This window comes from Typopeltis vanoorti, chromosome 4 (assembly GCF_054136105.1).
Source record: "Typopeltis vanoorti isolate ZY-2024b chromosome 4, IOZ_Tvanoo_1.0, whole genome shotgun sequence".
NCBI classification, from domain to species: Eukaryota; Metazoa; Arthropoda; class Arachnida; order Uropygi; family Thelyphonidae; genus Typopeltis; species Typopeltis vanoorti.
This window is the reverse complement of record NC_143552.1, coordinates 96200844-96215999: the sequence shown is the minus strand read 5'-3', so window position 1 is coordinate 96215999 and position 15156 is coordinate 96200844. Positions and strand designations below refer to the sequence as shown.

Here is a 15156-nt window from a genome sequence, read left to right as displayed (position 1 = left end):
TATTATCATGCTAACCTTAATATCTCACTTTAACGTTGAAAGCTTTTTTTCCTTTAAAAAAAATAAAAATATTACTACATTTTCGGTTATCAGGAGCATTAATCAAACATCACGAAGCATGTGACATAACCAGATGTTCGATCTCTCACAAGAATTTCATAATCTGGATTGCCACATCAGTAGAATATTTATCGCTACCAGATTGATCTCCTTAATGTAGTTCGTCTCTGAGATGCTCAAGAGTTTCAAATCACCTTTCGCAATGAGTGAGTATTGAAATCTCAGGTTTAATGTGAATGTATATTTATATGTGTTTTGCCCCTGTATGTATTATGATCACATTAATATTTAAATTGTTAGCGGAAATCAAATCTCATTCGAAATTTTATACAACTTTATAATTTCTTCTAATAACTAAAATGTTTATGTTGATGCCAGTCAAAAAGTCAAATTAAGGCATATTTAGATGAAGAAATTTAAGCTATTTATTCCCCTAATTCCTTAATCAAAGAAAACTGACATAAATATATACTATGGATTAATTAGTGTTTTTTTTTCTTTTTATTTAATGACCACGCTGTTCACTCATTTCTCCATTAGTAGATTTAGGTCTAGTGGTCTCTCTCTCTGATATCACGTCATTCTTGGTATACTTACATTTCTCTTATTGTCTATTCATTTTGTATTCTTAATTTATTAATTATTATCAATTATTAATTGTATTCTGTACTTCTGTAATCAAATATTCAGTGTATATATTTCTTTTCGTTTTTATCTAATATACGAGATTAGTCCTTGAGAAGTATTTGTAGAATGTTCCCATTGGTCCTGTGATTCCATGAGATAATCTTTTTTTTTTTTTTTTTGTTTCTTTGAATAGTTTCCTTTGAACAGTTTTCTTCGCTGAGTCCCGCACTGAGCGAGCAGATGAATTCAACGAAAAGCAATTTTTTTTTCTAGGTTGTAAGTACTGAACTGACATAACGCTATTAAGAAGTTTAATCCAGTTAAAGATACCATCAAAGTTGTATGAAGTTAGAAGTTTGGTTTGTTCGTAATTATTGCAAAGAGAACTAATTCTGTGACACCAAAACTGTTTTTAAAATGAAAAGAAAAAAAATTCAACAATGAAACCTTACACTGTTTCTTCACGAGGTCGTCTAATTCATCTGAAAAAAAGTAGTTATAAAATTCACTGCTATAGACGGAATTCGAACGCATATCGTTCCAAATTAAGAACAAGCTTCTTTGTTTTATGGAGACACACAAGCTCAACGAATAAAACGACTACATATACTACTTTCATTAATGTTTTTCAGTTTTTTATGTTGTCATTTACATCTGATGTAGGTTATTGTTGGAAAGGTGGCTTAGATAGTGAAACTTCAGTGTGTTCTTAAGCTGATTTATCTATATGTCGGAGGTAGTATGCCAAAGGTAGTACTAGAATAAATTTTTTCTCATCTCTAGTAGAGAGGATAGCTCACCATCAAATGCTATATATAAAATACAAAGCATGTAATGATGGCACAGAGACACTCTTCACTTTTGACGGAAGAAAATTCTTCGAAAGTGTCCTGATCTTTCACTTGATCAGAAACAAGCTTGACATGAAGAATAGGTGACGGAAAGTTTGACAATCTCTAATTATTAACGTGTTCACGTAATGTTTACTAAAAGTGTTAACAAAAGTGAACATCCATAAAATTACCTGATAAGGCATCTGTACATACAGTAGAATTCCAGCTGCAAATATAATACCACATTCATTGGACGTGGATCACTAAGACTACCCTCCCACAAATGTCTCTTTCTTGATGACACAATCTAGAGCTATGGCCTCTTTATAGTTATGAATGAAGAACTAAAGAGGTGATGCTAGTATATTAATCTGTACACTGCGCGTGCTCTTCCAGCAGTTAGTGTTTTAACAATTTTGTTAATGAAAAACCGAAAATCCGGAGTTAAAAAAATCCTTCCATCGTATGAGACTAATTCGACCTCAGTTGAAAAGCCATTATAAAGATTCTTCGCGTCATATAAGGAATTTGAACAAATCAAAAACATCATGCATCCCGAAGAACTTAAAAGACATTCGAAAATGTAACACAGGTTCGCTGTAGAGAATTAAAGTTTTTTTTGTATTCATAGAAACTTATAGCGGATAATTGAAAGTCTCATTACCAAACTGAATAACCGTTGACTTGAGTTCATAGAAAATTGCCTTTTTTGCAGACCAGCTTTCTTCGTCAGTAGTTTTTGATAACTATTTTTTCCGTGTTCGGAATATAATCATTTGACTTGGAGATGACTGTTCCGGCCTGGGAACTTGAAGCTCGTTGGAACGCAGCTGTCTAAATCGTTACAAATCGACCATTTAATCCGAAAATGAACACCAGGTATAATTTAGAATCTGCGTACTGAAGGCGTTTCATTACATATTGTTATTATTATTTTATTTTGTCCTTATTTGTTTTCGTATTATTTATGTACACTGCAGAACACCAAACATTACACTTTCTGCACAATACAATCTAATACACACACACACTACACGATTTTTTGTCATATCCTTCCCCATCATAAAGTAAAGTAAAAGTTTTCATAAACTCATACTCAATAGTTAACAACTGCGTGTCACTGGCGATTTATTTTGTTGAATCACCAACCGATTTCATAACTGTTTTAGTTCGTATATTTGAAAACGTTTCTTAAAGTATCTAAAACCTAGCACAATTTTGATAATAATTTTTCTTATTTTTTAGTTTCTCTGGTATTCCTAGTTTCTCTTCTCCATCTGGCAATCCATGGTGAGGCACATAAGGCATGTCCAAAACCAGTTGACATTGAACCTTGCACATGCGATGGAGACGGTGTGAATTGTATGAAAGTAACGTCGACGGATCAACTAGCGAAAATATTTCAAACAAGTTTTCCCTATGGCGCTATCCGAAGTTTATGGATTCAAGGCACTCCTATAACCTATCTATCTTCTAGAATTTTCAACAACGTTGCAATAGAGAACTCTTACATTGAATACAATCCCATCGAAAGCGTAGCAGATGACGCTTTCGTTGGTTCGGAAGAGAGTATGCAAACATTGAGTTTTTACCGCTGTCAACTAAAAAATATACCGAATTTGGGCTATTTATCTCAGTTGCAAATTCTTAGCTATGCAGGGAATCGACTTACTAAAATACCTTCTAAAGCATTTTCAGGTAACCCAAACCTTGTACATCTTATTTTAGTAGGTAACGAAATTTCACATATCGAACCGCAGGCATTCCATGGACTCGTAAATCTACAGGCATTGCTTTTAGATTATAACAAGCTCTCCACTTTAGGACCGATGTCGTTCTTTGGTCTTCCAAACTTGTCGGTGAGTAATTGTAAAATATTTATTTATGTTCCATGTTTATAGAAATATTATGTAACATAGTTTGTGAGAGTCTGAAGTACATTAATATCATGAGTAGAATAAAAATGTGCAAGAAAATGCAATAGGAATGAATTGAATCAACTAAAGAGGACGTGGTTTATTGATTAACTGGATCAGAATCTCTAAGCAGTATCTTCCATCTTAGCATATAAAATAAATGTTGACTGCAGTGGAACCTGTATGCGAAGGCGTAAAATACTGAATCTAGACCAGTTTTCCTATATATGGAATATTTTCTTTCCTTAAAGAGATTAGAGGTTTCAATGGTCAAAGGCATTGAAACCTTTGATATCATTAAAGTTAGAGATTTCTGCAATGTTTCAATTTTTTTTCAATTTTTTTTGTTTCATTCATATTAAATAGTTTTATTTTTTGAGAATTAATTGCTCTATAAATATCTAATATTATTATATGACCAAAAATCTTACACGCCTAAACATTTAATTTCGACTTTGATATGTACGTGATTTAGAGCAGTGGTCTCCAAACTTTTTTGATCGCGTACCCACAAGACAGAATAAATACATACTGCGTACCCCCAATTGATTGAGCAAAAATCTGTTGTAATAAGTATTATAAAGAGGAAATATGCCTTGTATCATCATATAATAATTAAAAACGCTAGATATTTTAACACATTATTTTTATTATTAACAGCTTACAAACATATTTATTACAATATTTAATGTGAACAAATGGCCTTGCATTTCTTTCATAATTTCTTGAAATTCTGGCTTCTAATACTGTGATACATTGCTTCTTTAAATTATCTGAAATTATTTCTATACGTCTACCAATAGTATTTGCTGATAAGGGAATACATTTTAGTTTATCTGCATATTCTTTTCCATGGATTATTTCTACCATTTTTATGGCGGTTGGGAGTACAAGTGTTTCCCCAATGGTGTGTGGCTTTTGGTCTTGCAATTAAGAATGCAACCTCAAGAGATGTCTCCAAATATTTATCGTTAATTTTAGTGAAATTTTTTAAGTTGTTGGATTGAGAATTGCATGTCTTCAAACATCGTTCAAAGAATTGCAAAGATTTGTGTTCATGTTCAGGATGTTTAGTTTTTAAGTGTCTTACTAATGATGATGGTTTCATACTTCCATTACATAGCGTCTCATGACACAATACACATGTAGGACGAGGTTCATTGTTGACTATCGTCGATGTAAATCCCCATTTCAAGTAGTCGTCTTCATAATTTAGAACTTTCTTGGGCAAGGTTTTTGTTAAGTTTCAGATTAATGTTTTCATCGCTTAATTTGACTGATAACGAACTTGTTTGAATAGAAGAATCAATCCTATCTTTTCCTTGTTGTTCGTCTGATGTAGACGTACTATCATAATTATCTTCAATTCGCGGTTTCTTTGGAGAACATTTTTTAACCATTTATCCATTTTGTGAGGGTTAATTTGTAAAATTTAAATATAATCCATTCACTGTTGATTCACTATTGAAAATCAAACACTTTTAAAAAATGTAAGCAATTTTGATAATATTAATTCACTATTTCTAGTGTAAACGTAAAAGTAAGCACAAAAAGGCGTTGGAATTGTAAAGAAACAATATATATTAAAAATCGTTAAACTTACTATTAATAGTCAAATAATTAATACAACTGTGGTGTCGTCTGTAGATAGCAGGATAACTAAGCAATTTTCCTTCTCTACTTGGGCTTGTCAACACTAGGATGCACTACAAACAATGGCAATGATAAGAAGTAAGAGATTTACTCCTTAGTTTTAAAAAACATGACAGCTTTGCCACGGACGATTATGCGTGCAAAGTCGCCCAATGTGCGCTACTCGCAAATTTAAGTTTACAGGATCTTTATAACGTCTTTGTCTATATTAGATATATGTTTAATTGATGAAAGATAGTAATATTCTTTATCTTTAATTAATTACTTAATTTGTTTCCTATCACTATACAACTTTTTTTGACGTACCCCCAAGTATCGACTCGCGTACCGCCTGGGGTACGCGTACCACACTTTGGAGACCACTGATTTAGAGTACTGTGCATAATTTTTATGTTAGATATATTTGAAATATTTTTATATTAGATTTTACATCAAAATAGATTAAGATTAAGAACGATATAAAAGAGCTTAACTTTGCAGTCAGTACTGATTTTCTAGCTCACTGGTATCCATCCCGTAAGTTTTTTGACATCTAAGCTAGGATTGTTATGCCAGCGAAATAGTAAAGCAACTGAACCGACTTCATGTCACAATATTTTTAAAAATATCATGCTTTACTTTTGTTTAGGAAAAAGTTCTAAACATTGACGAACAGAAATAAGAAAACCGTATCTTGAATAAGGAATATAACAACTTTTTAATGAGTTTGATGTTCTTCTATGAGAGGTAGTATACAAGACAATCTCTGAATATATCTGATATCTGATGAATATCTGTGAATCACAGATAACTGACCCAGACTACTAATGATTAACTTAATCGTCATTCCGTGATGAGAGAACGGCAGGCAATTGCCATCTCGTAATCCCTAACCCTAATGCAACATTATAGTCCGAAATAGTGTCAGTTACGTAATCAGTTTTTCTTGGATTTAGAGGATGAATTTCAGGCCGAAAAAATATTTCAACCTGAAATATATCAGCGACTGGAATCGGACTTGAACGCACGCACGCACTTTTTGTTTTTGTTTCTTTTCAGATTCATTAGGGATGGGTCAGTGCACTTCGATTTCATTAAGTAAACTAATCCAGAGGTTCCCAAACAACTGTTAGACCCAAATCTTGCGTCTTCCCGAACTACACGTATATTATATATATCAACACATCAAATACCTACACGACAGGAGTCATAACTTGTAGCACAGTGGCGCGTAAATGGGCAAGAGATCAAGGGAAAAGAAGTACCTAACACTTCATGTTATTTATTACTGAAAGCTCACTTATTATTTTCCGGATTCGCCAATAAAAGAGGAAATAATTTCGTGCTATACAGAAGCCAAGAAATTGCATTAATATGACCAGCAACAAGGGGAGATATTTATTAATGATATTAATAATTCAAAATCAAAAGATAATATAACGTATTGATGGAAAAGTATTTTTTTTATTTATTTCAGCAGCTTTTGCTGCATTCTACTGTTTTAAATAAAAAGTGTGCTTTTTCATATCACATTAAAATGTTTACATTATTACAGTACTAATGAAAGCAATCTGTATACAAATTTCATCAAGTTTAATCCTGCCTATTCTACGGGTATAAATTACTGCTATTTTAAATCATTTTGCCAATAAAATGGTCCCATTGATAACAAATCGTCATCTGACTAGGAAAAAATGTTAGCAAATATATTAAATAAATCGATCATCTTAAGGAAAAAAAACATCGAAACACATGAAAAAAAAAAATAAAATAAAATAATGTTCTTAGCCCACCCACGATACTAATGTAATATAGGTTTCCCCTTTTCATGGACAGGAGTTGCTTAAAAAAATCCCAATTTCATTAAATGAAGACAGAAAGGAATTAACTAAATCACATGCATATGGGAACCAAGCTATCATTAGGCTTAACAGCCTCTGATGATTGTGTACATTCCGTATACATTTGAATTGTTCAGACCTGAATTTTCAGTTGTTGATAATTTCACGAGAACTATTGCTTGGATATTTTCTCTTCTTACATTTTCGAGAGAACTATCATTTGGATATTTTCCCTTGTCACTTTTTTCGTAAGACCATCACAGTACCAGTGGTAGGTAAATCAAAGAAAGTTATGGAATAGCTGTTATTTTCTGTCTAACTCATGACAAAAATTTTACCGCATTGACCTCTTATGGAATTTGTCTCACTTCTACAAATGTGCTCACGGATGGACAGACAGCACGCATCTAATTAGACACTCAAGCAACTCGACAAGCATGCTTAAAAGTTAAACAAGTGATAGTGAGGTAAACAAGCAGTTGCAATTAACTGATAGTAACGATGAACTATTCCATCAGATGATAAGCGTGTAGTGGTTAAAAGTAATTGTTGAAAATGAGGGTTAAAAACGTTTCAACATACTGTAGTAGTTGTATTATCTGATGTTTAAACCAGCACTTTGATTATATATTGCTCAAAACAATTAGGAGATATTTGGGTTCTCTTGTAAATTATACAGTTATAAAAATAATTTACAAATGTAACACATTTATTTTAAAACATTCTTATATACAACAGTGTAGAACACACAACTGCGTACAAAATCATGTTAACACTTGCCGAAACGTGTCTTAGCCGTATTAGCATGTGGGGGTATAAAAGCGCGGCTTGTTGCACTCACTTTTCCACAGTGCATAATTATCACTTCAATTGCAAACTTGAGATACCTACCACCCATTATTTTGTTAAAAATGGCAGAGCAACATGATGTCCCGGAATCCATGGCTTAGAGAGCCATTGGTCGATTAGAAGCTGGACAAACGCAGCAAGTTGACTGAAGCGTGTCGTGTATCTCAAAGAATAATTTCTCGACTATGGAATCGCTTTCTTGAGACGTGAAATGTTTGCCGGAGACAAGGTCAAGGTCTCCCATCATCAACAACTTCAACAGACGATCAGTATTTGCCATTACTTGCCAGAAGAAATCGAACATTTGACGCAACACAACTTCGAAGCGAACTTGCCGTAGCAACATGGAGGCTGGTATCGACACAGACAGTACGAAATCGTCTTCATGCCATAGATTTATATGCTCGAAGACAATAGTTTGCATTCCACGTACTGCAAATCATAATAGGGCCCAACGAATTTCGGCACAGGAATACCGCAATTGGACAAATGAGGATTGGGCTCGTGTACGTTTTAGTGACGAGTCCAGGCTCAGTCTGCAACCAGATAACCGACGTATCTTGATATGGCGTGAAAGTGAAACAAGAAATAATCCATTGTTTATTCATGAAAGACCCCAACATCAAGGTGAGAGTTTGATGGTATGGGCTGGAATAAGTATTGGTGGCCATACTGATCTCTATTTTTATCAGAAAAAGTTCTTTAACAGGCCAAAGGTATCACGATGAGATTTTGGAACCTATAGTTCGTCAATATTCTGCTGCAATTGGCCAGGAATTCATTTTCATGGATGACAATGCTCGTCCACACCGTGCAAATTTGGTACAAGAGTGGTTTGAGGAAGAAGGTATTGAACGAATGGACAAGCCTGTCTGTTCACCGGATTGTATTCAAGTCGAACATGCCTGGGATGCTTTAGGTAGGCGCGTGTCTGCTCGACTGGTACCACCACGATCGCTTCGAGAGCTCGAAATTGCTCTCACAGAAGAGCGGGGAAATATCCCACAAGAACAGTTTGATCATCTCGTGCGGTCCATGCAATTAAGTTGTACCGCTGTTTTGGCTTTTAATGGAGCAATTTGAACTATTAAAAATTAACAAAAGAGTTTTTGGCTATTCTTGTTGTCATTCTTGTTAAAATTATTTCAAGCTAAAATGTATAATTTGTTAAATTTGTAATAAATATCGATTATTTAAACAATATCTCATCAATTACAGCAAATCCATAACCAATAGTTATAATTATTTGCAGAAATTTATAATTATCCGACAGAAATTAAAATATCCCCTAATTGTTTTGAGCAGATTGCGCTTTCTTATGGAGCTTGGCACATCCTTACACTAATAAATGTCAATGTATACATTTAAAATGAAAATTTTCTACAACATGGAATTCTGTTGAAAACAACACTTTCCATGTACTTCAGATATTTTGGAGCAGCTATGTCTATACCCGTCTTTAATTTTGTTTTTTGACGAAACTAGAGAAAGTAAAGCATATCTGTTTAGATAGTTCGCTACAGTATTAGAGTACTAACCTCATCCTAATGGTGCATGTTTGAAGTGTTTATTGAAATGCTTTTTCAAGAGACATCTCATAGTTGATGGATCGAATGCTGATTACTCTGCCCAACGTGCAGTGTAACCAGTGAAACTCTTACTTAACGTAAAATACACTTCTCCCACGTTTCAAATTTTTTAGTATTGAAAAAGAGTTTCGCTCTTTTAAGATTTCTGCCTGGTCTCTGAAGAGAACCAACCAGTTCGAAACAGCACAGCTGTCAGGCCAGTGAAACCTTATCAAAAATGGACTCATTAGAAAGCGAATATATAGACGCCTGGGCAGCGTTCATGTTTTCTAAATGGTCCGCACTAGGGCGACTCGTAAATGCCGGAGGGTGTATTCCCGCATGCTCTCTGGTCCACTTATTTTTACGAAACTTTCAATAGTTTCTACATTCGGCTTTGAAATAATGCTGGATCCAATATCCACTTGATTATAATTCTGCATCGCCGATCTGAAGCCTTTTATCTCTTTATTTTAGTAAAAGTCTTAACATAACTTTTAAACTCTTAACCGGTTAAGAGTTTAAAGCAAACACACAGTGAGATTCGATCAATAGTTAACTATTAAATTAATAAAAGAAATTCACCATAGTGACACGAGACGCTAACTTCATTATCGTATATTTGGCTACAAATTTCATGGTCGACTGGAAGCAAACTCCAGATTTCTAAGCCTCTGCGTTTATTTTCTAATGACATAAGGCTGCACAGACTCTTAATTTCCATGTATGATTTTTCTTCAAAACAGTCAGTCAGTGGATAAAGTCAGTCAGATGAAGATATGTCAATCATTTGTGAGTGCTTTGTCTGCTAATGGATTCATGGAGAGGAATGGAAGCTTGTGTGGATAGATTAGGTCTACTGCAAGGAGTCTTCGGACTCCATGGAGGTGCCCGTATAATAATAATAATAATAATAATAATAATAATAATAATAATAATAATAATAATAATAATAATAATTTGACGTGAACGAGACGTGGCAATGGCTACAATATGGATACATTAAAAAAGAAACAGAAGGATTTATTCTTGCAGCTCAAGAACAGGCATTACAAACTAATGCAATGAAAACAAATATTTTGAACATCAATAATAACAGCAAATGCAGATTATGCGATCAGAAAGATGAGACTCTTGAACATCTAATCAGTGCCTGCAGCAAGATAACTCAAACTGATTATAAATACCGCCATGATCAAGTGGCCAAAATAATTCGTTGGCATGTATGCAAAAAATATGGCTTTCCCGCTTCTGATAACTGCTGGCAGCATAAAATAGAAACTGTATTGGAAAACGAAACAGCAAAAATTCTCTGGAACTTTCGAATACAAACTGATCGGCATTTGGAACACAATAGACCTGGCATCACTATTAACGAACATCGACAGGTTTCGATTATCGATATTACAGTACCCAGTCAACATTAACAACAAAGAACTGGAAAAAATGACTAAACATCAAGAACTGGCAATCGAAGTTGGCAGGCTGCAGCTTAAACACACTAAAATTATTCCAATAGTTATCGGTGCACTTGGCGCAACTTCAAAGAAGCTATCCAACTATTTACAGCAATTAAACATAAACGAAGTGACCCCATATGACCTACAAAAAACAGCATTACTTGGAACAGTCCATATTTTACGACGCTACCTGACAGACTATTCTTAGATTCTTGGGTAGAATCTGAATTGTTCTGTATCACCAGTCAAATTGTTGTTTAAACACTATCTTGTTTTGAATGTGTATCAATTATGCGAATAAATAATAATAATAATAATAAAACATACTCTCAATTAAATAGATAACTCACTGTCTTTGGGATTTTGGCGTCATTCTAACCAATAGTAACTTAGAAATAAACGTTGATTGTGTGTGAAAAATTACTATCAATGCATATTAAATGTAGAATCTTTTTTATGCTCACAATTTATACTTTATTAGGGCGAGAGAGAGAGAGAGAGAGAGAGAGGTGGGATAGAATTTGATACTGTCAACTAAAGTTATACTATAAACTGCATGTGTTCGATCACCAGCCAGTTTATAATTAATTTTGATGAGAACTGGTAATTTTAATGATGCGTTTTGAATTGAAAATATCATATTAAAAGATTAAATTTTTTTAAAAATTTAATGTTAAATATATATTATATTATATTATATTATATTATATTATATTATATTATATTATATTATATTATATTATACAGCTATAACGTGCATCGAGCTTTTGTGTATTATATGATACAATTTAATTAATTATTGTTTTTTATTTGCTGTTTGTGCATTTAAGATCGGATTGTCTGAAAATCAAATCGAAATAATCGATTCTTCAGCTTTCAACGAATCTACGCCTTGCGGTTTGGATTTGAGTAACAATAAGCTGACCGCTCTACAGGAGGACGTTTTTAAACCAGTTATTCAGTCTATGCTGCTTCATGAAGAAGAAGACTGCGGTGTTATTTTGCTTAATGGTAAGTATTCTCATTATTTCTTAACGAATACACTGATTTTGAGCAACTTCTTTTTTGTTACTCTTTATTGTAATCTAACTTTAATTTTCCTATAACATTAGAATAACCGTCGATGAGAAGCGTTTATATACTACTACTACTACTAATAATAATAATAATAATAATAATAATCATCATTAATGATTATAGTTTCAATCACTGGATGATCACTGACTATTACGTGTTACAATTTCAAAGTTATCAAGGATATCTAAGATAAGCACCTGTTGTAAAAATTATAAGAACACTACGATGTGAGTTTTGAATTTATTTTATTTTTTTAACCAACTTCATTTCACAGTTACCGAGTTTCATTAGCGTTTGCAGATCTCACGTTTCTGGACAGCAGTTCCACTATGTATTAAAAATGAACGATGGTAATTTTTGTCTCCAGGATACCTCTGTTTATCACCAAAAATGACAATTAATTTCTGTAGCGAAGTTGGATGTGCTGAGACAGCAGACACGTTCTACGAAATGTTCTAAGTTTCAGATTCTCTCTCTCTCTCTCTCTCTCTGTAACATCTATAATAATATGTTTGAGACAACATCGAGCTGCCATCATTCTTCTCCTTCGGTTTCTGTAGATATCTGGGCTAAACGTATCGCCATATATTTCTCCATACCTTTCCAAAGCATGTTTCTTGAAGTGAGTGCTGCAGGCTAAGAGATCTGCAGTCGATCTCGATTGGCGGAAACCATACTGACGGTCTAACTGGTGAGATTTATTAACTACTTAGGTAGTTAATAAGTCATCAACTTATTAACTACCTAAAATTTCACCAGAGATTTTAGGTAGTTAATAAGTTGATGACTTCCTTATTTAATGATAAATAAGATGTGCGAAATAGGTCGATTATTTGATGGCAGAATTTTATCTTTTTTTTTTTTTTTTTGAATAGGCTAAATATAGGCTTGCTTCCCTCTGTTAGTCTGAAAAGTATGAAAGAGTGGGAATGCAGTATAGGATTGGTGTTAGTTCTGAAGCTCAACTTTTCAGTACAAATGGGAAGATATCGTTACGACCAGGGGATTTTTTTGGTACGTCGATAATTTGAGATTTAAGAAATTAAAATTCTTTTGATGAGTTTCCGGATAAAGATTAGGAGACATTTGCTAAGATTGTGTGCATGAATTATATAATGGTAGTTATAAGAATTGGATGAGTTACTGAAATGCAACAATTTATCTAGAGGAGATCCGCGAAAGATTTAATTCAATTTTTGTAAATTAGTTCTCTGAACCTAGATAATCGGGTTCTGTTGCAGAGGAGCTCCGTCCTAATAAGTGACACAAAAAGGTGAGAACTATGCGTCTCGTACGCATATAAACTGGTAGTTTTTCCTTGCTTTACTTTCCTTGTATGGCATAATAGTTTCTAAGAATACGATGTTTAGTACTTGGACAGGCAGTTCGGGATATGGCAGTGAGTTCCATTTACATCCTTGGATACTTTTTTTTATTTTTTTTAAATCTACCCGTCTTTTATGAGGTTATTTTTTTTCTTATTTTTTTTTTTGTCGTGCTGTTTATTAGTCGCACGACGACGGGGGGAGGTCGCGGCAAACTTTATCTTTTCCCTTTTTGAGCAATTAATGAACTGAGTGGATATCTTTCGGTTCAATGAAAGCGCCAATTTTTTGGCTTAATTGAACTACCTTATCTCTTAAATATTCAGTCAGTGCAGTTTCTGAAAAACCGTCTATGAGGAGTTCATGTTTATGCTCTTATTGGTTTACGTGTTCGCAATGTTGCTTTAGAGAAATTTGTTCTTGACGTAATCCTGTTGTCTCTTTAATTAAGTTATGCTGTCTTTCCTTTAGCATTTTTACGCTATTTTTAATTTGTCTAAGCTCCTCATATTGATTAAATTGTTCCATAATTTGTGCTGTATGCTTTTCATATAGTTCTCGAACGACTGTGAGTAAGCAGTATTTTAAGTAGTCAATTTTCTAGTAATAGATTCAAAATGGGCTCAACTGAGTTTCCGTTATTGCAGAACTATAGAAATCTATACCATATTATTGCACTAAGAATCACCTAGAGATTTATAGATAATTCATATGTGTTCGACTGCATATTGTAATGAAAGTGCAGGCTTAAGTATTTTTGGTTTGTAATTTCCTGTATTGTAGAGCAAGGACAAGTTTCAGTTTTCTTTGGACAATATGAGATATGACATTAGAAACCGAGGGTTTCTAAATATTATGAGTTTGGATTCATTGCTATTTATTACTATAGGATTACGCAACACCCGATCAGTATATATACTCAGAGATATTTTGCACTAGCAAGCACAATATCGGGCCACAGATATGACCCCAGATTTTGGTTCTCTTAGTGTTACGCTGTCCGCGCCATTAGCCTAGTGGCTTTTGCGCTTCGCAACCTGGGGAAGGAGTGTCCTAGGTTCGATTCCCGTCCACAACATGAGTAACTTAAGGATCTTCCTCAGCCTTAGCCAAATTAGCCGGTCTTGGGCGTGGACAGCAGGGTTTTTCCACCAGTATATCTGGGGTTTTTCATCCCGCAAGCAGGCAAACTGGCATCTTGCAAGCACGCAAGGACTACAGTCACGGGATATAGTACGGCAAGAAAGGCAATGGGAAACCACCTTGCTCGTAGTCATTTCCCTGGATGGTGGCGTATATAGGCTGCCCCTAAACAGCCGAAAGGCTATAATCACAACAACAGTTACGCTAATTGGATAACAGTCAAGCAGAAAATGTAGCATTTGTAGAAAGATCATGACATAAAATCGACACAGGAATTCCAATTATATTATTATAATATAGAAAACTTCAGTTCAGTTTACATGAGCTCATCATTAATAGTTAACATAATTTTTATTGCATTTCTTTCTCTCTTTCAGGAAATCCACTCAAATGCTGTGGCAAAGAGTACGAATGGTTGCTTCCAAATTTACAGAACGAGAAATTTGTAGCAATTTTTATGGACTTTAAATGTGAAGATGGACGCGAACTTGAAGAACTCACAAGAACTTCATGTTAAGTGGTCATTTAAGAGCTTCCCCACAAGGAAGACTGATGTTTTCCCTGTCACAAAACGATTGAAAGTAATAATAAAATTCATGAACTGAAAAACAGAAATTGTTTTCTTGTTCTTTAAGTTAATGCAGAGTAGAGAAAATATTATAGAATCACAATGGATACGAAACATTAACGAATTAAACAAATTTGTTTAAATTTAATTAACGAATTAAACAAACTAACTTAATATTTTAGCTAATAATTCGTTTTGAAGTAACTATCAATCAAGCATAAGATGGAATGCACATTCCATCTTATACTATCTTTCAC

General features: G+C 33.9%; 1 protein-coding gene across 1 annotated transcript; it reads left to right on the top strand.

Moving 5' to 3' along the window:
• The first annotated feature begins 211 nt into the window (after positions 1-211).
• On the top strand, positions 212-14932 carry LOC150107516 (oplophorus-luciferin 2-monooxygenase non-catalytic subunit-like). The gene is made up of 4 exons (XM_090391361.1): positions 212-266; positions 2766-3379; positions 11617-11797; positions 14709-14932. The coding sequence occupies exons 1-4, from the start codon at positions 233-235 to the stop codon at positions 14846-14848; spliced, it is 969 nt and encodes a 322-aa protein (XP_090247487.1). The 5' UTR covers positions 212-232; the 3' UTR covers positions 14849-14932.
• The last annotated feature ends 224 nt before the right edge of the window (positions 14933-15156 follow it).

Coding starts and splice junctions, on each gene's coding strand:
- LOC150107516 (XM_090391361.1), top strand. CDS start 233: ATGCTCAAGAGTTTCAAATCACCTTTCGCAATGA. Junction 267..2,765: donor CAAATCACCTTTCGCAATGA/GTGAGTATTGAA, acceptor CTTATTTTTTAG/TTTCTCTGGTATTCCTAGTT. Junction 3,380..11,616: donor TTGGTCTTCCAAACTTGTCG/GTGAGTAATTGT, acceptor TGTGCATTTAAG/ATCGGATTGTCTGAAAATCA.